This window comes from Phyllobates terribilis, unplaced genomic scaffold (genome assembly GCF_046119375.1).
Source record: "Phyllobates terribilis strain yellow unplaced genomic scaffold, ASM4611937v1 Scaffold_9__5_contigs__length_417890890, whole genome shotgun sequence".
In the NCBI taxonomy this organism is placed as follows: domain Eukaryota; kingdom Metazoa; phylum Chordata; class Amphibia; order Anura; family Dendrobatidae; genus Phyllobates; species Phyllobates terribilis.
Window position 1 is genome coordinate 168,827,706 of NW_027362769.1, and position 25,093 is coordinate 168,852,798.

Genomic DNA, 25,093 nt, shown 5'->3' on the forward strand with positions numbered 1-25,093 from the left:
TCAACTATATAAGAAGAGATTCTGACAATGTAAGGATACAATACTGACAATATTATTTCAAATAATGAATAAAAAATATAACAAAATAGACAAGGGAATAAACCTCCAAAAAAAGGGGGGGATAGAAAACACAGTACGGTCTAGTAAATAATGAACGATGTAATCATATAAAGCAGCTCACAGGAATATACACCTAGATGAGATCAAGTAATTAACCCAAATAGTAGGGGGGCATATTAAGCAAATTTAAATACTTCACCAAATCTTGCGCAAGTGCGACGGGGGGAGAAAATCCAATCTTAATCAAGGTTATGTGAAACAAGAAAAAGGGGCTCTAAGTAAGGTATTGGAGCTAATATGCTTAGTCCCTATAGGGGTGAGGGTAATCTATTTGGAAGAGGGAATGAGAATACCTCGTTATGAAGTGGATTCTGAAGCGCTGAGGACCTGCTGTGTCCTTCCCACACCCGACGGACGCCGTTTCGCTTGATCGCTTCTTCCGAGGTATTCTCATTCCCTCTTCCAAATAGATTACCCACACCCCTATAGGTGAGCCCCTTTTTCTTGTTTCACATAACCTTGATTAAGATTGTATTTACTCTCGTCGCACTTGCGCAAGATTTGGTGAAGTATTTCAATTTGCTTAATACGTCCCCCTCATCTAGGTGTATATTCCTGTGAGCTGCTTTATATGATTACATCTTTCATTATTTACTAGACCGTACTGTGTTTCCTATCCCCCCTTTTTTGGAGGTTTATTCCCTTGTCTATTTTATTATATTTTTTATTCATTATTTGAAATAAAATTTTCAGTATTGTATCCTTACATTGTCAGAATCTCTTCTTATCTGGCGGTCATATGCCGTTATAGATCTTTGTGTGGTAGAAATATTTCGAAGTTGTCTGACCTCACGATTCTGGACTATTTTTGGATGTAGTCAACTATATGTGTATGGCCAACTTTATGCTTAAAAGTCTCTCCATCTAAATTTAGATTTAAAAAATCTGATTAATAATGCAAACTGAGATGGTCATGGCTTATCTCCTGTTTTCAGGGTCTTGTTTTTTTTAGACAGACTGGTTGCTAGGGATTTGAAACAGATTAGTCCCTTAGGATCTGAGACAGTCTGGTTGCTAACATCAGGCTCATACGTGGCAACCAGGTTTTCAGCTGATTGCTGGCACTGAGCTGAGGGCAGAGGAAGTTCTGGATGCTCTCCTCGATCCCTTACTGCCATACTAATTAGATTTTTGTATATATATAAAAAAAACCTTAGGGTCTAAAGAGTGGCCTAATACCAGTCTAAGGCTTCATGCAGACTATCATGGTACTTTGATGTCAGCAGAAATGCTTGAGGCGTATCCTGGTAATAACAATTAGATAAATTACACCTTGAAAAATTAAGTATGGGTTAGGGTTACAACATGATACTTGAATAATCCCTTTAAAAATATATATTCTGTCTGAAATTTAATTCCCTCTTTGGCCCATAAGGGGCAGTATAGCAGTTAGTTCTGTAAACATACTCTACTTATTTTACCAGAGCAGCAGCTTAAGTGTTAAAGGGGGTGTTCCTAATAGACAACCCCTTATTAAAGGCTCCAGGGTTCTGCATAATTAAAAAAAAAAAAAGGTAGGTCCCTGACTGGCACCGATCTTACAGTGGGTACGGAAAGTATTCAGACACGTTTAAATTTTTCCCTCTTTGTTTCATTGCAGCCATTTGGTAAATTCTAAAAAGTTCATCTTTTTTCTCATTAAAGTGCACTCTGCACCCCATCTTGACTGAAAAAAACAGAAATGTAGAAATTTTAGGTCAGGGCTCTGGCTGGGCCAGGCAAGAATGGTCACAGAGTTGTTCTGAAGCCACTCCTTTGTTATTTTAGCTGTTTGCTTAGGGTCATTGTCTTGTTGGAAGGTGAACCTTCGGCCAAGTCTGAGGTTCAGAGCACTCTAGAAGAGGTTTTCATCCAGGATATATCTGTACTTGGCCACATTCATGTTTCCTTCAATTGCAACCAGTCGTCCTGTCCCTGCAGCTGAAAAACACCCAAATAGCATGATGCTGCCACCACTATGTTTCACTGTTGGGATTGCATTGGGCAGGTGATGAGCAGTGCCTGGTTTTCTCCACACATACCGCTTAGAATTATCACCAAAAAGTTCTATCTTTGTCTCATCAGACCAGAGAATCTTATTTCTCATAGTCTGGGAGTCTTTCATGTGTTTTTGAGCAAACTCTATGCGGGCTTTCATATGTCTTACACTGAGGAGAGGCTTCCGGCGGACCACTCTGCCATAAAGGCCCGACTGGTGGAGGGCTGCAGTGATAGTTGACTTTGTGGAACTTTCTCCCATCTCCCTATTGCATCTCTGGAGCTCAGCCACAGTGATCTTGGGGTTCTTCTTTACCTCTCACCAAGGTTATTCTCCCACGATTGAACAGTTTGGTTGGACGGCCAGGTTTAGGAAGACTTCTGGTGGTCCCAAACGTCTTCCATTTAAGGATTATGGAGGCCACTGTGCTCTAAGGAACCTTGAGTAATGCATAAATTCTTTTGTAACCTTGGCCAGATCTGTGCCTTGCCACAATTCTGTCTCTGAGCTCCTTGGGCAGTTCCTTTGAGCTCATGATTCTCATTTGGTCTGACATGCACTGTGAGCTGTGAGGTCTTATATAGACAGGTGTGTGCCTTTCCAAATCAAGTCCTATCAGTTTAATTAAACACAGCTGAACTCCAATGAAGGAGAAAAACCATCTCAAGGAGGATCACAAGGAAATGGACAGCATGTGACTTAAATATGAGTGTCTGAGCAAAGGGTCTGAATACTTATGACCATGTGATATTTCAGCTTTTCTTTTTTAATAAATTTGCAAAAATTTCTACATTTCTGGTTTTTTTTTCAGTCAACATGGGGTGCAGAGTGTACTTTAATGAGAAAAAAATAAACTTTTTAGAATTTGCCAAATGGCTGCAATGAAACAAAGAGTGAAAAATTTAAAGGGGTCTGAATACTCTCCGTACCCACTGTACATTCTCAGCCGTGTCCCCCACTGATGTCCTGAAATTACATCTATTTTTCCATTCGGATGGCTGCAGTCAATCACCAGCTGCTGCGTTGGTCATGTGATATTATTTATATTTAGAGACTGATGGGGGACGCAGGGTAAAGGGTGAAGAGTGAAGGATATGAACCGATCCTTAGGGTTGATATCGATTTTTTTTTTTTATCTATACAGCACCCTGAGACAGTTAACAGAGATTGTCTAGTGGTGGATAACCCTTTTAAGAAGCGGTAACCATTAGGATATGCTCAGAACAGTTATCACTTCTATTCGGCCCTGAAGGGGGCGACAATTAGCATAGCAAAAAACACCTTCCGACGGTGAATAATATGGAAAATACATGGACACAATGGTTAGATTGCCAATGACCACAATCCGCTACTATATCAGGCCACAAACATTCACAAATGACTTCGGATTGCACAGAACCGTCCTTTCATAGGACATAATCTACAAGTTAATACATTGTTGCACTGCATAATGAGGCCACAAGCTCGTTACATCTACAGAACAAATGGGAAGGAAGAGCAGGAGACCCGTGACGATGACAACTGTGTCTACATCCTGTCCGTCATGCGCCATGACCAACCATACCGCAACACACATGAGCCGCTCACTCTGTCGCCCACCCTCGCCCCATAACAATAATTTAAAAAACATCCATTGAAAAACTTCAGAAAATTCTAATGTTTACCATCCAAATCAGTCTTGTGGCTTTTGTTCCTGAAATTGATGTTTTTGAACCTCTCCCGCTGGATCATAGAAATATTTTTTTTTTAATAATTTAAATAAAATGATAATATACACGATAAATCCTTGTCCGTACATCTGCACATGATAAAAAGCCAATAAAAAAAACCAAAAACAAAACATGCCCGGTTGGTCTTAAATACGGCCACTTGCCGACACTGGTACAGGCTCAGGGTAAGACGTCGGTTGTTTGGGTGGATTCCCATTGTGGTCCTTCGTCTAGTAGATCCAGTTCTCAAGGGGAGAGGTAATGGAGGTCCATGTAAGGAGAGATCAGAGCTTGAAGTGGGACCACCGGGAGGTAGGTTGGAATGTCTATGTGTGTGGTGTTTGTAGAGAGGTAGGTGGGAGTCATCGCACAGTGTACGCAGCATTCGAAGAGTCTGCCGCTAGCGTCCGCTCACTGCAATGGAATATGTCATGTAACTCCGATGGATTCTCATTGACACAGTGTTGGAGTTGTTACAGCGCAATGTCAGGGTGTCATTGTGATTCCCTTCCCTCCCGGGTCTTGCTCCCTGCTCTTCTCCCTCTGTGCTATACTCGTACGGCCGTGGCTGCTCCGGAAGTTAATGGTACCATGGAGCCGCAGTCATAGTCCAAATCCACCACGGTGTGAGCACCGGTCATCCTGCCCCGAGATGAACCCGACTGTTGGTCTCGAAAACTCTGAATGTAGCTCTGGAGAAAGACAAGATAAGGTCAACAATGAGACTTTCCTAATACCAAATATATCCAAAAAAGTAGAGAAGGGGGATTGAGTAGTCCCATTAATGCAGGGGTCACAACAGTCATTTAACTATAGGAGGTACAGAGGTAGCAGAAAAATCGGTCAAGGAACATGCAACCTCCTCCTTCTCATGGACCACAGATTTATGCTAGATCCTCCTGAGAACATCAGTTTTTAGGTGGTCAGGTACACCATGGGCCACGGAAACATTTCCCAACCTCAGACCTAACTATCGTTGAACACACCCCTCCTCAAAGATTAGGAATATCCATAGAACATTCCCCCCGCCCCTGAAATCCACTAAAAAAGAGGCAGATTCACTCATTGATAGTCCAGAACACTTTACACACATGCTGGGAGATGGATTTTGGCGGAGGTCCCCTTTGATAGATATATTACTTTTCCAGTACTCACTGGGGAAATCACATCGCCATCAAATCGCCGAATAGGAGTGGGTTTCCTGCGGAAGGCTGGCTCAGGTGGATGCGGTGTTTTGTGCTGTGGGTGAGGATGATGATGAGGTCTCTTCTTCTTTTTCTTTTTCTCCTTACGCTCCTCTCTCTGCTTTATTTTCATAAGTTGGACTCTACGCTGCTGCCGACTGATGATAACTGTGGGGAAGGCGAGAATGGAAAACGTACATCAGAACATATATCAGAAGATCCCCAGACTATACCAGCATGGTCCATATCCCTATATACAAGAAGGTGTATAACATATACCAGCGGTACACATATACGGTAATTATATACAGAAGATGCCCAGGTTATATCAGGGGTACATATATAATTAAATACAGAAGATGCCCAGGTTATACCAGCGGTACATATATAATTATATACAGAAGATGCCCAGGTTATACCAGCTGTACATATATAATTATATACAGAAGATGCCCGGGTTATACCAGCGGTACATATATAATTATATACAGAAGATGCCCAGGTTATACCAGCGGTACACATATAATTATATACAGAAGATGCCCAGGTTATACCAGCGGTACATATATAATTATATACAGGAGATGCCCAGGTTATACCAGCTGTACATATATAATTATATACAGAAGATGCCCAGGTTATACCAGCATGGTCCATATCCCTATATACAAGAAGGTGTATAACATATACCAGCTGTACATATATAATTATATACAGAAGATGCCCAGGATATACCAGCTGAACATATATAATTATATACAGAAGATGCCCAGGTTATACCAGCATGGTCCATATCCCTATATACAAGAAGGTGTTTAACATATACCAGCTGTACATACAGTATATAATTATATACATGAGATGCCCAGGTTATACCAGCTGTACATATAATTAAATACAGAAGATGCCCAGATTATACCAGCTGTACATATATCATTATATACATGAGATGCCCAGATTATACCAGCTGTACATATATAATTATATACATGAGATACACAGGTTATACCAGCTGTACATATACAATTATATACAGGAGATACCCAGGTTATACCAGCTGTACATATATAATTATATACAGGAGATACCCAGATTATACCAGCTGTACATATATAATTATATACATGAGATGCCCAGATTATACCAGCTGTACATATATAATTATATACAGGAGATACACAGGTTATACCAGCATGCTCCATATCCCTATATACAAGAAGGTGTATAACATATACCAGCTGTATATATACAATTATATACAGGAGATGCCCAAGTTATACCAGCAGTACATATATAATTATATACAGAAGATGCCCAAGTTATACCAGGGGTTCACATATAATTATACAGAAGATGCCCAGGTTATACCAACTGTACATATATATGTATATACAGATGATGCCCAGGTTATACCAGCTGTACATATATAATTATATACAGGAGATGCCCAGGTTATACCAGCTGTACATATATAATTATATACAGGAGATACCCAGGTTATACCAACTGTACATATATAATTATATACAGGAGATACCCAGGTTATACGAGCTGTACATATATACAGGTTCTTCTCACAAAATTAGAATATTCTTAAAAATGTAATTTATTTCAGTTCTTCAATACAAAAAGTGAAACCCCTATATTATATAGAGTCATTACACACAGAGGGATCTATTATATAGAGTCATTACACACAGAGGGATCTATTATATAGAGTCATTACACACAGAGGGATCTATTATATAGAGTCATTACACGCAGAGGGATCTATTATATAGAGTCATTACACACAGAGGGATCTATTATATAGAGTCATTACACACAGAGGGATCTATTATATAGAGTAATTACACACAGAGGGATCTATTATATAGAGTCATTACACACAGAGGGATATATAATATAGAGTCATTACACACAGAGGGATCTATTATATAGAGTCATTACACGCAGAGGGATCTATTATATAGAGTCATTACACACAGAGGGATCTATTATATAGAGTCATTACACACAGAGGGATCTATTATACAGAGTCATTACACACAGAGGGATCTATTATATAGAGTCATTACACACAGAGGGATATATAATATAGAGTCATTACACACAGAGGGATCTATTATATAGAGTCATTACACGCACAGGGATCTATTATATAGAGTCATTACACACAGAGGGATCTATTATATAGAGTCATTACACACAGAGGGATCTATTATATAGAGTAATTACACACAGAGGGATCTATTATATAGAGTCATTACACACAGAGGGATATATAATATAGAGTCATTACATACAGAGGGATCTCTTAGATAGAGTCATTACACACAGAGGGATCTATTATATAGAGTCATTACACACAGAGGGATCTATTATACAGAGTCATTACACACAGAGGGATCTATTATATAGAGTCATTACACACAGAGGGATATATAATATAGAGTCATTACACACAGAGAGATCTATTATATAGAGTCATTACACACAGGGATCTATTATATAGAGTCATTACACACAGAGGGATCTATTATATAGAGTCATTACACACAGAGCGATCTATTATATGGAGTCATTACACACAGAGCGATCTATTATATAGAGTCATTACACGCAGAGGGATCTATTATATAGAGTCATTACACACAGAGGGATCTATTATATAGAGTCATTACACACAGAGCGATCTATTATATAGAGTCATTACACACAGAGGGATCTATTATATAGAGTCATTACACACAGAGTGATCTATTATATAGAGTCATTACACACAGAGCGATCTATTATATAGAGTCATTACACACAGAGGGATCTATTATATAGAGTCATTACACACAGAGGGATCTATTATATAGAGTCATTACACACAGAGGGATCTATTATATGGAGTCATTACACACAGAGTGATCTATTTCACGTGTTTATTTCTGCTAATGTTGATTATTATGGCTTACAGCCAATGAAAACACAAAAGTCATTATCTCAGTAAATTAGAATACTTTATAACAACAGCTTGAAAAATGTTTTTAAAATCCGAAATGTTGCTCTACTGAAATGTCTGTTCAGTAAATGCCCTCAATACTTGGTCGGCTCCTTTTGCATCAATTACTGCATCAATGAGGCAATGTGGCATGGAGGCGATCAGCCTGTGGCTGCTGAGGGGTTATGGAAGCCCAGGTGGCTTTGATATCAGCCTTCAGCTCGTCTGCATTGTTGGGTCTGGTGTCTCTCATCTTCCTCTTGACAATACCCCATAGATTCTCTATAATAGATTCTCTATGGGGTTAAGGTCAGGCGAGTTTGTGGCCAATCAAGCACAGTGATACTGTTGTGTGTAAACCAGGTATTGGTACTTTTGGCAGTGTGGACAGGGGCCAAGTCCTGCTGGAGAATGACATTTCCATCTCCATAAAGCTTGTCGGCAGAGGGAAGCATGAAGTGCTGTAAAATGTCCTGGTAGACGGCTGCGCTGACTTTGATCTTGATAAAACATAGTGGACCTACACCAGCAGATGACATGGCCCCCCAAACCATCACTGATTGTGGAGACTTCACACTAGACCTCCAGCAGCTTGGACTGTGGCCTCTCCACTCTCCCTCCAGACTCTGGGACCTGGATTTCCAAATGAAATGCAAAATTTACTTTCATCTGAAAACAACACCTTGGACCACTGAGAACAGTCCAGGTCTTCTTCTCCTTGGCCCAGGTAAGACGCTTCTGGCGTTGTCTATTGGTCATGAGTGGCCTGACACAAGGAATGTGACACTTGTAGCCCATGTCCTGGATACGTCTGTGTGTGGCGGCTCTTGAAGCAATGACTCCAGCAGCAGTCCACTCCTTGTGAATCTCCCTTCATTTTTGGATGGCCTTTTCTTAACAATCCTTTCCAGGCTGCGGTTATCCCGGTTGCTTGTGCACCTTTTTCTACCACACTTTTTCCTTCCACTCAACTTTCCATTAATATGCTTGGATACAGCACTCTGTGAACAGCCAGGTTCTTTAGCAATGACCTTTTGTGGCTTACCCTCCTTCTGGACATCTGTCAAGTCGGCAGTCTTCCCCATGATTGTGGAGCCTACTGAAACAGACTTAGGGACCTTTTTAAACACTTAGGAAGCCTTTGCAGGTGTCTTTTGTTAATTATTCTAATTTACTGAGATAATGACTTTTGTGTTTTCATTGGCTGTAAGCCATAGTCATCAACATTAACAGAAATAAACACTTGAAATAGATCACTCTGTTTGCAATAACTATATAGGAGTTTCACTTTTTGTATTGAAGAACTGAAATAAATTACATTTTTGATGGTATTCTAATTTTGTGAGAAGCACCTGTATGTATATATGGAAATTGAACTCTGCTTCCCAAAGATGTGATAAACCACAGTTAATTTATGTTGTAAGTGAAGGGAGGGGGGCAATCACTTTTTCACACAGGACCCTGTAGGTTTGAATTTCTTTTTCCCTTAATAATAAAGACCTTCATTTAAAAATTGCATTTTGTGTTTACTTGTATTATCTTTGTCTAATATTTAAAAGAAACATTTTTTACAACTTTTGGATGTTTTTAGTTTTAATTTTGACAGTACTATACATTTAAAATAAATAGATAAAAAATATGGTTCTTTTTTAGAAGTGACCACAGAAAGATAGAAACTCTGAAAAGGACAATAGGGAGATCCAAGGTTACTATTGAAGTGTAAAGTAATCATATTATAATAGTAGCGTAGTAGTATTATAATAGGCTAAATAAACATGGTACAACCAAACAGCAGTCTCAGAACATATCATCAATGAACTACTGTAACCCAGCTTTCCTAGCATCAGCAGCTGTCTCTGAGTAGACAGTAATCACTGAACTGTAACCCAGCTTTCCTAGCATTAGCAGCTGTCTCTGAGTAGACAGTAATCATTGAACTGTAACCCAGCTTTCCTAGCATCAGCAACTGTCTTAGAAAATATCAGCCCTGAGCTGAAAGTCAGCTTTCTTATTGTCAGCAGTAGTCTCAGAACATATCAACACTAATCAGCAACCCAGCTTTTCCACTGTCACTAACAGTCTTAGAACATGAGATCTCTGATATGCAATGCATTTTTCCCAGAATCAGCAGCAGTCTTAGAACAGTAAGGAGCTTTTTGAAAGGTGTATGTCCCATTACATCTGCCATAGAAGTAACACAGCATTTCAGAAAAGGAACATCATACCAACAGTAAAATATGGTGGTGGTAGTGTGATGGTCTGGGGCTGTTTTGCTGCTTCAGGACCTGGAAGACTTGCTGTGGTAATTTAAACTGTTAATCAGTTTTACCACTGATTATGTTAGTGTAGTGACAGCACGTGACTTGAACAGTGGGAAAGCTGAGCTACAGTAAAGCAGTGTTATTTGAGCTGTCAAGACGATCTAAGTAGTGGGAAAGCTGGGTTACTGCTCGCTATTTTGGTGCAGGCTCTTAATACTACAAACAGAAATTTTTACAAATATACCAAAAGTTGAACAGCTCCTGTGGAAGGTGAGGTGCCTCCCCTAGCTCCCCCAATGTCAGACTTATAGTCAGACAAAAAGAGGTTGTAAAGCGATTTCCTCACTGTTGTGATAATAGGAGGTAGTTGATGACAATGGACAGAAGGTAGTTTCCATTGAGTAATAGCAAGAAACTGCATATTAATAGGGGGGAAAAATTGCAGAAGCCTCTGTTTAAGACAACGGGCTGCAGCAGGAGCCGTAGTAGTGCAGGAAGTCTCTTTTTAGCCCCGCCTTTTATCAAAAGCCACTCCCCTTCATTTTTTAATAAAAAAATGGCAGGATACTGTTGGAAAATGTGGATAGCCACGTATGCTAATAACGAATTATAGGGCCGGTCGTGGAGTGACGGAGGAGATCTGAGCTCGGGCTCCACAGTCACTTCCATTAGGAAAGAAATCTCTTTAATCTCCCCTGTGATAAAACATCTTTTAAGTCAGTTACAATCAGGGAGACGGCGATACCTTAATTACGCAGCGCGCTGTCACCTCTTTTATCAGTTTTTTCCATGTGATAGAATCTGCTCAGTGTTAAGGGGGGGTCACCGCAGAGCAACATGGAGGTCACATAGCTGCGTCCTGCAAATAGAAAACTCTAAGTCCGAAGCCGCAGCAGCAGGAGAAGCCGCCGCAGCGTAAAGATCAATTAAAGTGGGATTGTGATTGTGAATTAATGTTTCTTATTTAATATCATATCCAATATAATCCAGGTATTAGATTAACAAAATATTACTAGAGGCCAAGTGGACCTTCATCCTGTGCCGGCGTTACTCCTACCTAGTGAAGGCAAATATGACAGAAAGAAAAGTAATATATATTTTACTATAGGCTTACAGGGGTCTGATACTTTCACAGTGTCAATTTTAGGTCCAAAATTCAACTGATTAATTTTTTTAATATACTATTATGGTGATAAGAACTCAACTTTCATTATTCAGAGCTCCAAAATCCCAAAAGAAAAATTTACATGAAAAAAAAAATCTCCCTACCTAAAGCCACCACTAGAGGGAGCTCAGCAGCTGTTTGTATACTTGTGTTTTATTAAGTGCTATGTATTACAGCAAGCAGTGAGCTCCCCCTAGTGGCAGCCAGCAGGTTTTAAATGCCTATGCAAGGGGATTTGGACCTTTGGATCACAAAATCTAAGGCCTGATTCGTATTCAGATATAGTAATACATTTTTTATTGTAGAATTTGAAAATGTTACAAGTGAAAAGGAAATAATGTGGACATTCAATTTAAAGGGAAGCGGCCGTCAAAGAACGACCTATTGTTTAAATTGGGCTTTTGTGTTAAATGTATTTTACATTTTTTAAATGTGGAAATTTTTTTCTTCCATATCACAATCTTTATTAAAAATAAGAAATAGAAATCTTGCAATTTTCACAACAGAAACTTTCTGCTATTTCAGAAAATCAACATGTACATTAGCAGCACTGAACAGATCTAGACCCTATAATTTGTATTGAAGCATCATATGAGAATGTGCAAAAGTCATTACGAAGGGAGGAGGAACAGGTGAGCTGTGACATCACCTATTGTGAATGGTATATTCTATGTTATCAGCTGTATATAGAGGTGTTATCAGTCATTGTACAGGAGGAGGAGGTGAGGTGTGACATCACCTATTGTGATTGGTGGATCCTGTGTTATCTACTGTATATAGAGGTGCTATCAGTCATTGTACAGAAGGAGGAGGAGGTGAGCTGTGACATCTATTATGTATGGTGGATCCTGTGTTATCTACTGTATATAGAGGTGTTATCAGTCATTGTACAGGAGGAGGAGGTGAGCTGTGACATCACCTATTGTGAATGGTGGATCCTGTGTTATCTACTGTATATAGAGGTGTCATGAGTCATTGTACAGGAGGAGGAAGTGAGCTGTGACATCACCTACTGTAAATGGTGGATCCTGTGTTATCAGCAGTATATAGAGGTGTTATCAGTCATTGTACAGGAGGAGGAGGAGGTGAGCTGTGACATCACCTATTGTGAATGGTGGATCCGGTGTTATCAGCTGTATATAGAGGTGCTATCAGTCATTGTACAGGAGGAGGAGGAGGTGAGCTGTGACATCACCTATTGTGAATGGTGGATCATGTGTTATCTACTGTATATAGTTGTGTTATCAGTCATTGTACAGGAGGGGGAGGAGGTGAGCTGTAACACCACCTATTGTGACTGGTGGATCCTGTGTTACCTACTGTATATAGAGGTGTTATCAGTCATTGTACAGTAGGAGGTGAGCTGTGACATCACCTATTATGAATGGTGGATCCTGTGTTATCTATTTATTGTATGTAGAGGTGTTAGCAGTCATTGTACAGGAGGAGGAGGTGAGCTGTGACATCACCTACTGTGAATTGTGGATCCTGTGTTATCAGTCATTGTACAGGAGGCACAGGTGAGCTGTGACATCACCTATTGTGAATGGTGGATCCTGTGATATCCACTGTATATAGAGGTGTTTTCAGTCATCGTACAGGAGGCAGAGGAGGTGAGCTGTGACATCACCTATTGTGAATGGTGGATCCTGTATTATCTACTGTATATAGAGGTGTTATCAGTCATTGTACAGGAGGAGGTGAGCTGTGACATCATCTATTGTGAATGGTGGATCCTGTGTTATCCACTGTATACAGAGGTGTTATCAGTCATTGTACAGGCGGAGGAGGTGAGCTGTGACAAAGTTCTACCTTAAGCCTATTGAGTCCTAACATCCAGCATTTAGCAGCTAACGGCGTCTATTTATGCCACAAGAAGTTAAGTTTCAGGTAAAAAAAATGTCATTAAAGAAACAATATCCATTTAGCTACTTGTATCTTGCTGCAGTACAACTTAGTGGCCTAATGGTGGCGCTATAGGAGCGCTGGATGAAAGCTAACACCATTTCAAGTCCTATTTGTGTTGTAATGAACAAGGCTGATTGAATTACTGCTATTGAAGTCCCCTCCCGGGTGCGATACTGATTTATTACATCCCGTCTATTGCTACTTAATTGCATTTCTCCTAATTAATTAATTCCAATTTATTTTGCAGAGAGAAAAAAAACAAAAACACAAAAATTAAAGTTTTTTTTTTCCGCATTGTGCACTATTTAGAATTTCTCGTGCATTTTTCCTATAAGAATAATCATTCCTTTGTGTGTTTTCTATATACCTGAAATATTTGAATACTTATCTTAAAGGGAATGTACACCTTTGGGGACATTTTTTTTCTTTATTTAACAGCATGTATTTGGGACTAAAAAATCATTTTTGCAATTTGGTTTTATTAAATATTTTACACCATTTGGCTTTTATAGGTTGTTATTCTCACTGCACAGTCATCCTTGGTTTGTGGTCATAAATCACAAGAGAGGAGCTCAGAAATAGAGAGATTAAAGAAAGCTCTGATCAGATAGTTATGGTGAACTCACTGATGGATCCCCGGTTAACTCATTCTGCAGCCAACGATAGTTACAGTGCAGCACAGGAGGCTATAGAGGAAAACCTAATTGGACCTAATTAGAAAATCTTAGTTGCTAGAAGCAAAAAATTAGGTGTCCCAAAAAAAGGACATTGGCAGATAATGGGTTAATGGAACCCAATTGCTAACCCATCCCCAACTAGGGGGGCTGCAGGATCAGACTGCACAGGGTATGTTTGTGCTCTGTTACCATGGAAACATATAGGTCTGTATAGGACCTGTAATATGGACCTTCATCAGAACTGTCCAAAATACATAAAGAAAGACAATAATAAATGCATATATACATATTTACAATTACAAAATATGTCTTATACCCAGGGTTATATAAGATACAGGATACAATGAATGCATACATTATTAGAAGCTGTTTTATCAATTTTCTTAAAAGACAGTAATTTCCATGAACTGATACATATCAGAAGTAAATCAAGTAAAGGATATGGCGGTGATCTAGCCGTGATCTGTAACGGATGGTAACTGGAGAAATGAAGTCAACTGTTATGATCCCAGTTTGGTGAATAAATCAATGGTTACATTTCCATTGTCTTCCCTGGAGATCAAGTTGTCTTCTATACCTATATCTTTACACCACCATAATACTGTACTGCCAACTTGTTCACGGACTGGTTTTCTCATTACCATAACCTTCTCATTTACATAACTACCAGTTTCTAATGTTGTATAATCAAACCTTCTATCACTGACGCCATCACTGTTCCATAGGATTCCACTGCCTTCTTCTCCCTGCACAGGCTGCCACCTAGTGACAGGTTCTGGAACCTCGTTACAGATCACAGCTAGATCACCACCATATCCTTTACTTGATATCTTTCAACAATAGATTTTAAAAAAAATGCTTCTGATATGTATCAGTTCATATAAATTACTGTCTTTAAGAAAATGGATAAAACAGCTTCTAATAATGTATAGATTAGTTGTATCCTGTATCTTTTATAATCCCGGGTATAACACATGTTTTGTAATTGTAAATATGTATATAATGTCATCACTCTGCGTTCATTATTGTCCTTCATTATGTATTTTGTACAGTTCTGATGAAGGTCCATATTCAGAACCGAAATGTTAACAACCATAAGGACTGCCAACAAAACTTGTTTCACTCACTGCAACTTTTTGAGCGCCAAGTTGCTCAGTTACTTTGACTATGGGTTGGTACCCAACTTGGGCACCTCATCTCTCAACCAGGAGTGCCGTATATCTCTCTAGTGTATAGGACCTGTAAACAGAAAACATTCAATCACTGAAGGTGTCTACTGAATTATATTGGCCCAGGAAGGTTGTAATGCTGACCAACGCGTAGCTCGACTATGTGACATCACCGTCAGGTAGTTCATGGTCAAATAGTAAACAGCATATGTATGTAGTGAGCCAGATGTAAAAATCACACGCACATCTTGTGATGTCATAGAAACCACACTCACATATTGTGATGTCATAGAACCCACACCCTCATCAGATGATGTCATATAAACCATACCCACATCAGATGATGTCATAGAAATCACACCCATATATGGCTGTCATATAAACCACTCCCACATCAGATGATGTCATATAAACCACTCCCATATATGGCTATGTCATATAAACCACTCCCACATCAGATGATGTCATATAAACCACTCCCACATCAGATTATGTCATATATACCACTCCCACATCAGATGATGTCATATAAACCACTCCCATATCTGGTTATGTCATATAAACCACTCCCACGTCAGATGATGTCATATAAACCACACCCACATCAGATGATGTCATATAAACAACACCCACATCAGATGTTATAGAAACCACTCCCACATCAGATGATGTCATATAAACCACACCCACATCAGATGATGTCATATAAACAACACCCACATCAGATGATGTCATAGAAACCACTCCCACATCAGATGATGTCATATAAACCACTCCCATATCTGGTTATGTCATATAAACCACTCCAACATCAGATGATGTCATAGAAACCACTCCCACATCAGATGATGTCATAGAAACCACTCCCACATCAGATGATGTCATATAAACCACTCCCATACCTGGTTATGTCATATAAACCACTCCCACATCAGATGATGTCATAGAAACCACTCCCACATCAGATGATGTCATAGAAACCACTCCCACATCAGATGATGTCATATAAACCACACCCACATCAGATGATGTCATATAAACCACACCCACATCAGATGATGTCATAGAAACCACTCCCACATCAGATGATGTCATACAAAACCACACCCACATCAGATGATGTCATAGAAACCACACCCACATCAGATGATGTCATAGAAACCACTCCCTCATCAGATGATGTCATATAAACCACTCCCACATCAGATGATGTCATAGAAACCACACCCACATCAGATGTCATATAAATCACACCTACATTTGATGTCATAAGCAACACCCACATCTGTTAATGTGATATAAATTACACCCAAATTTGATTATGTCATATAAACCACATCAGATGATGTCATAGAAAAACAGAAATCACACCCATATCACATTGCCAGCAGCTATAGATGGTCCGCCCAGATACCACCACACATTGTACTGAACTGTAGGAAATACCAATTATTACGGCCATAAAAAGCATTCGACAACCAATAAAGCAGATGAATAAATCAATAATCCCCACCGGGGAAGGGAGCACGGAGAGAAGAAAGGCTGCAATATCTCATAGTGTAAAGAGTATACGCCGTAACAGGCAGAGCAGAGCGCACAGAGACTGATCATCTGAACAGTGACATACACATAAGATAAACACAACACGGAGTGAATCAGCCACAATACTTGTCTTAGATGCAGGTGCCCCCCCCCCCCAGAGATTCACCTATAAGTGCTGATCCTCATGAACTTATATCTACGCATGAGATGATATTAGAACGTATTGTATCACTATCTGTGAAGATTTATCTACAGGTGAATCTCACTAAAATAGAATATCATCAAAAAGTTAATTTATTTCAGTTCTTCAATACAAAAAGTGACACTCATCTATATATATAATCGTCTTATCCCGTCTGTCTGTCTGTCTGGTCTGTCTGTCTGTCCAGGAAATCCCGCGTCGCTGATTGGTTCGGCCGCGGCCAATCAGCGACGCGGGATTTCAGAAAAAGATGGCGGCCGTTAGCGGCTGATCTGCAGGACGGAGGTCAGCGGCGATGCAGCCGGGAGATGAGGCGCTCATCTCCCCGCTGCCGGCAGCAGAAGTACCCCGACAGGCGGCGCCGCTCACCTCCATGCGGCTAACGTCGGGAGATCAGTGGCTTGGCCCGCTGATCTCCGGAGGGCAAGTGTGAACGGAGGAACGGGAAGCGGCACCGCCGGTCAGGATACTTCTGCTGCGAGTAGCCGCTCATCTCCCGGCTTCTCGCAGCGGAAGTAGCCGCACAGGCAGCGACGCTCCCCGGTCCTCACTAATACGACGCTGATTGGTCGCGGTCGACGCCCGCGACCAATCAGCGATATGGGCGGAAAATTTAAACGCCGCTCTGCTGATTGGTCGCGGCCGGCCACCGCGAGCAATGAGCAGAGCGGCGTTTAAATTTTCCGCCCATATCGCTGATTGGGCGCGGCCGGCCACGGCGACCAATCAGTTAGATTGGCGCCAAATTTCAACAATGCTCTGCTGATTGCGGCCGCCAGCCGCGACCAATCAGCGAGATTGGCGCAAAATTTAAACAACGCTCTGCTGATTGATTGCAGCCGCCAGCCGACCGCGACCAATCAGCGAGATTGGCGCCAAATTTACACAACGCTCTGCTGATTGGTCCCGATAGCCAGATGCGACCAATCAGCGACATTGGAACGAAAATTTAAACAACGCTTTGCTGATTGGTCGCCGACCGCGACCAATCAGCATTATTGGCGCCAAATTTAAACACCGCTTTGCTGATTGGTTGCGGTCGCCGGCTGCGACCAATCAGCATTATTGGCGCCAAATTTAAACACCGCTCTGCTGATTGGTCGCGGTTGCCGACCACGACCAATCAGCGATATTGGCGCCAAATTTAAACACCGTTTTGCTGATTGGTCGCGGTCGCGACTAATCAGCGATTCTATCGCCAAATTTAAACACGCTCTCCAGTCCTCACTAACAGTTCGCTGATTGGTCGCGGCCGCCACCCACCACCAATCGCCCATATTGCCGCCAAATTTAAACACCGTTTTGTTGCTTGGTCGCAGTTTCCAGCCGCGACCAATCAGCGATTTTGGCGGCAAATTTAAACAATGTTCTGCTGATTGCGCCCAGTCGGCCGCATACCTATTCTAGAATACCCAATGCGTTAGAATCGGGCCACCATCTAGTATTATATAGAGTCATTACACACAGAGGGATCTATTATATAGAGTCATTACACACAGAGGGATCTATTATATAGTCATTACACACAGAGGGATCTATTATATAGAGTCATTACACACAGAGGGATCTATTATATGGAGTCATTACACACAGAGTGATCTATTATATAGAGTCATTACACACAGAGGGATCTATTATATAGAGTCATTACAGAGGGATCTATTATATAGAGTCATTACACACAGAGGGATCTATTATATAGAGTCATTACACACAGAGGGATCTATTATATAGTCATTACACACAGAGCGATCTATTATATAGAGTCATTGCACACAGAGGGATCTATTATATGGAGTCATTACACACAGAGTGATCTATTATATAGAGTCATTACACACAGAGGGATCTATTATATAGAGTCATTACAGAGGGATCTATTATATAGAGTCATTACACACAGAGGGATCTATTATATAGAGTCATTACACACAGAGGGATCTATTATATAGAGTCATTACACACAGAGGGATCTATTATATAGAGTCATTACACGCAGAGGGATCTATTATATAGAGTCATTACACACAGAGGGATCTATTATATAGAGTCATCACACACAGAGGGATCTATTATATAGAGTCATTACACACAGAGGGATCTATTATATAGAGTCATTACACACAGAGGGATCTATTATATAGAGTCATCACACACAGAGGGATCTATTATATAGAGTCATTACACACAGAGGGATCTATTATATAGAGTCATTACACACAGAGTGATCTATTTCACGTGTTTATTTCTGTTAATGTGACATCATCTATTGTGAATGGTTGATCCTGTGTTATCTACTGTATATAGAGGTGTTATCAGTCATTGCACAGGAGGAGGAGGAGGTGAGCTATGATATCACCTATTGTGGATGGTGGATCCTGTGTTATCTACTGTATATAGAGGTGTTATCAGTCATTGTACAGGAGGAGCAGGTGAGCTGTGACATCACTTATTGTGAATGGTGGATCCTGTGTTATCTGCTGTATATAGAGGTGTTATCAGTCATTGTACAGGAGGAGGAGGTGAGCTGTGACATCACCTATTGTGAATGGTGGATCTGTGTTATCTGCTGTATATAGAGATGTTATCAGTCATTGTACAGGACGAGGAGGTGAGCTGTGACATCACCTATTGTGAATGGTGGATCCTGTGTTATTTACAGTATATAGAGGTGTTATCAGTCATTGTACAGGAGGAGGAGGAGGTGAGATGTGACATCACCTATTGTGAATGGTGGATCCTGTGTTATCTCCTTTATATAGAGCTGTTATCAGTCATTGTACAGGAGGAGGAGGTGAGCTGTGACATCACCTATTGTGGATCCTGTGTTATCTTCTTTATATAGAGGTGTTATTAGTCATTGTACAGGAGGAGGAGGTGCGCTGTGACATCTGCTGTGAATGGTGGTTGTTATATTATTTATACATAGCTGCTGCAAGATTTAAAAAAAATCAAAAATTCTTGAATATTCATTAAGCATCCATATCTGAAGGTCACTTGGCGCTGACACAGCCGCTGTAGACAATGAGTAGTTGGGCTCCTACCTTCTGTGTGTGAGTAGCCCTCGGCTGTAACTTTCCACTGGACCAGGACTCCCAGTAGACTCAGTACTGGCCAGATGCCGAGGATCACCCAGCTGTACCAGCACACGGGCTGCGGGGGGTCCACCTTCATGCGCTGGTACACGTACTGCACCAGCAGAAAGAGCTCGATGAAGTAATCCACAGTCACTGTCATGATGGCGCTGCCAAAGACGGCAGTGGAGAGCGTGGTGAAGAAGCGCTGCCACTGTAAGGTCAGCACTGCAAACAGCATCCCAATCCCGAGAAGCAGAGCCACCGGGACCCAGACGGTGCGCGGGTGGTAGAACTGCTCCATGACGATCAGCGTGGCTATGGCTAACAGCAGTCCGAGCAGTAAGCCCACCATGAAGAGTCCCACGCTCCTCACCAGCATGGTGACCAGGCCACACAGGACGCCAATGCCAAGGCCAATGCCCACGCTGGCCTCCACGCTCAGCTGGGTGTCCAGAACCCGTTCCTTGTAGCACAGCATGAAGATGACCACTGAGCCAAACATCAGACCCGTCAGGAACATCACAGCCTTGAAGCAGCGGTAGCCTGGAGACGTAGAAAGGGGAATAATGAGGAGAGAAGACACCAACAGGAAGCCAAAATCAGATGGTCTCCTTCACTTCACAGCTTCAGCCTACATGAATGTGTTATGCTCCAGTTACATCCAGAGCTGCGCTCCGCTGACTTCTGTTAGCGATCAGGCTACATAATCTCACATGTTACAGTGCCCCCTGCTGGTTCAGGGTCTGTACTAAATGTAGTGCAAGCCAGAAGTTGAGGGTTTTATAGCACTATTTAAAAAATACATCTCCCAGAATGCACTGCAGCAGACAGCTTAAAGGGGTTTTCCACTTTTAAAAAAATATTCCACAAATGATTGCAGTCATGTAAAATAACAAAATCTGATAGTACTCACCCTCCGTAGGTCCAGCACTGGTTCTCCGCTGCTGCTCCTTCTGTCTCTGAGTTTTGGCTTCAGCAGGGACATGATGTCAACAGCGCACATCAACGCTGAAACCAATCGCTCAGTTCAGTCCCGTCTACATGAGCAGAGACACTAAGTTTAAAGATTGGCTGCAGTGGTGACATGATGTCAACAGCGCACATCAACGCTGCAACCAATTGCTAAGTTCACTGCCGTCTACATAATCAGAGCCACTAAATTTATTGATTGGCTGCAGTGGTGACATTGTGTCAACAGCGCACATCAATGGTGCAACCAATCATTCAGTTCAGTGATGTCTACATGAATAGAGCTACTAAGTCCAGTGATTGGCTGCAGCGGTGACTTAATATTAACGCACATAAACGCTGCAACCAATCGCTCAGTTCAGTGCTGTCTACATTAGCAAAACCGCTAAGTTTATCTATTGGCTGCAGCGGTGACATTATGTCAACAACGCACATTGACGCTGCAACCAATCACTCATTTCAATGCTGTCTACATGAATAGAGCCACTAAGTACAGGGATTGGTTGCAGCAGGGACATAATGTCAACAGTGCACATCAACACTGCAACCAATCGCTCAGTTCAGTGTCATCTACATGAGCAGAGCTACTAAGTCTAATGATTGTCTGCAGCGGTGACATGTCAACAGTGCACATAAATGCTGAAACCGATCGCTCAGTTCAGTGCCATGTCCATCAGCAGAGCCACTAAGCTCAACGATTGGCTGCAGTAGTGACATCATATCAACAGCACACATCAACGCTGCAACATGAGCACAGCTACTGAGCTCAGTGATTGGCTGTAGTGGCGACATCGTGTAAAATGTGCACATCAAAGCTGCAACCAATCACTTGGATCAGTGCCGTCTACATAAACAGAGTCAGTAAACTCAGTGATTGGCTGCAGTGGTAACATTGTGTCAACAGTGCATATCAACACTGCAACATTGTTCATTTCAGTGCTGTCTACATGAGCAGAGTCATTGAGCTCAGTGATTGGCTGCAGCACAACACACAGACAGGAGCAGCAGCGTAGAGTTGGCACGGGATTGGGGAAAACGCTTTGTGTTTGTTATTTACATGACTGCAAGCGTTTGAGTTTTTTAAAAAGGAAGAAAATCCTTTTAACACATTGAGATCACAGCTCAGATATTCAGGTCATTTTACAATTCAATTTGATTAATTCCTCACCAGGATCAAGATCTTTGCTTATTGTCGAGTGATAGAAGCCGTCTCTGTTTACATTCAGATGGTAGAAACATTAGGGTATGTTCACACTCAGCAATTTTCCTGCAATTTTTCCACCACAGGAAAAATGCAGACAATTTTGCAAAGAATTGGCAATAAAATAAAGTTTCTCATGTTTTTTTTGGCGCTGGTACTTTTTGATTTCAATAGGGAAAAATGCAGTAAAAACACAAAAAAAATTGTCACTTTTTTTTTTTTTGCTGTAAAACAAAGATTCCTCTTTATTTAACATACAAGGAGGAATCTACCTCAAAGACGAGCCATGACACTTCTATTTTTCTGCGGCAACGTTTTTAAAATATTGAAGGAAAACAAAAAAGAAAATCTTCACAAAAGACTTACTATATGGGCAGTAAAGTGAATTTTCCATTGAAATGAACAGGAGGAGTGTTCAAAGAGTATTTGAAAAGATTTCAAAGAGGATTTCGGAGCAAATCTGCTCTAAAATTATCCTAAAAACTCTGAGTGAACCTCGCCTAATACTCGCTAATAAGCCCTATGTGCGCTCCGGACTGCTCTTTTAGCCTCTGAATGTGAAGGAAAAAATGTTTCAGTTCACTGGAGAAAACAGGGAAGAATTGGAACAAAATATCTTACAATGTTGCAAGTTTTCACTTTGCAGTTATTAAGCAGAATGCACATGAAATCAGAACCCCCCTTTAGATGTATTGACCTACCGTATCATTGTTGGGGTGTATGTCTGCGTTGTCTTTCCTTGCTTTATCTTGCTAGACCCCCAATGGCAACGCTGACTGACCCCCAGACCACGCTGCCTGACCCCCAGACCACGCTGCCTGACCCCCAGACCACGCTGCCTGGCCTCTATTGTATGATCACATGCTGTTTTTCTAGATGCATAAAAACATCGCCCTTTACGTGACCAGCAAAATGAATGAGATTTCTGAAATCCAATGTATTTTTTTCAGAGTTTTTTTACTCTGCGTATTTTTAAACATCAATGCGTTTTATTTTCTAATCTGCAGCTTGTCAATTCTTTCAGTGTTTTTGCAGCGTCTGTTTCCCAATGGAAACAACTCAAGTAAAAAACATGAGTAAAACTGCGTAAAAAATGCACCAAAAACGCGCGTTTAATACTGTCAAGAGATACCTTTTTAGAGCAGAAAAAAACACTGCAAAAACTCAACGTGTGAACATACCCTGAGCGGCTTCTAATGCACACATTGAGGTAGTTAATGATGGGATTATGGGGAAAAGTAAGGGAAGTTTACACCATGGGGATGACTGCTCAATGTCCGCTTCATTCATTGTCTGTGGGACAGCTGAAAAAGCTTCTGACGTGTTCTCGAGGATCCGGAGCCCTGATCTCGGCTCTGACCGCTATGGATGGGGAATAACCCTTTAAATACTAAACCTAAAGCCGGCCATACACATTAGATGGCTGACGGCCAAACAATGCTTCTACCGTACTCAGCCATCTCGATCAATATTTCTCCCGACCATCAGTCGCACGGCGCCCCCATAAACATTAGACCGTTGGCCGAACCCTTCGATGTCATTGAGTTTGCCCGGTATTACTGCAATCTGTCTTTTCTATCATTTTATTAGAGCTATTGATTATCCTTTATTGTTCCCTGTTATCAGCCATTTCACTTCGCTAAAATTGAGTATACAATACTTGAACAAAAAAAGCATATTAAGCAGGTATCCATCTGTAGGGGTAAATTATTTCCATGGGCCACGTCACTTACCAAAAAAACAGTAAATGATTCCAAAAAGGCAGCACATTGCGCAGACAACGGACGGGACAACCTGGTACCTCCGCTCTATCTCCTGCTCACAGGGTGGGGGCCAGTCCTGGCCCGGCTCGGGGCCAAACTGCTTAAAGTGAAAGGCTTGCATAGTGGCGGTCATCTCTCGAATAGGAGAACCTGGGAATCCTGGGGCCGACCTCAGCACCTTCTCTGCATTAAAGTAGTGGGTCCCATGCAGCGACTTGTCACCGGTCCTGGAAAACAGCAGCACAGCAAGGTAAGGGTTAAGATTCCATAGAAGCGCAGTGTGCGGCGGCGGTGCTACAATGAGAGCAGTCAGGATGAGCCGTACATTAGACACCATTTCCAGGAACAGGAAGCTGCAGATGTTTGGGATGTAAAGAAGCTCAATCATTCTGGTATTACGAGCCCGGAAGGATAAGAGATTGCATTTTTATCAATTGTACTCATCTGTCGAGTAATTGCCCCATTGTAAATGCCCTGCAACGTAAATGTGTGAATCTATATCATGTGGATTAACTTTTCCATTCTACTTATTTTACACAGATTTTCTTATTAGATTCTATATTGTACTCTAGTCACAACCAAATCTGTTTTCAAAATTCTGATGGTTGCCCTTGGAAACAGACTACAGTTTAGGCATGATGCATAGTCATGTGACCTGACAGGCATATGGCGGTACATCAGTGGTCCCATGAACATCTGTGGATTCCTGCGATGGCTCCGTACAACAAGTATCCGTTATACGGTCATGTGCGTGAGCCCCTACGTCCCACAATTACATACGTCATCGGCAGCAAAAAGGTTAACGGCCACCTGAGCTCCCGCAATACACTGCTCTCTGGGAACAGTAAAATCCAGTAGACTTCACGCAGCTTTGGATGTGACTAGAGTATAATGCAAAATTTAACTTGAGACCAGGGACAGGACAGGTAACACAGAACATCTCCAAATCACTCAAACCGACCTGCAAAATCCGGTGTAAACTGAGACAAATGATATAGCAGAGTTCAATGTGTCATTTGGCAGACTCAGCTCTGCGGTTTTATATGGGACTGCATGCAAGTCTCCATGAAGTTTTCATTTTGGTCAGAATAAATGGATGCACTACAAACACTGCTCAGCTACATTGGTATATCACAATGGAGTCATGGGTTGAATTTCCCAAGACTTCGCTCACTG

General features: G+C 41.3%; 1 protein-coding gene across 1 annotated transcript in view; it reads right to left on the reverse strand.

The window, feature by feature from the left end:
- Positions 1 to 806: 806 nt before the first annotated feature.
- The window catches only part of TMEM198 (transmembrane protein 198), a 32,476-nt gene continuing 8,189 nt past the window's right edge, over positions 807 to 25,093 (reverse strand). The window contains exons 2-5 of the mRNA XM_073647325.1: positions 23,888 to 24,144; positions 19,952 to 20,527; positions 4,963 to 5,159; positions 807 to 4,499 (exon numbers count right to left, since the gene is read on the reverse strand). Of these exons, the coding sequence (XP_073503426.1) occupies positions 4,356 to 4,499; positions 4,963 to 5,159; positions 19,952 to 20,527; positions 23,888 to 24,050 (1,080 nt within the window). The 5' untranslated portion in view covers positions 24,051 to 24,144 and the 3' untranslated portion in view covers positions 807 to 4,355. The remainder of the gene's footprint in view (positions 4,500 to 4,962; positions 5,160 to 19,951; positions 20,528 to 23,887; positions 24,145 to 25,093) is intronic.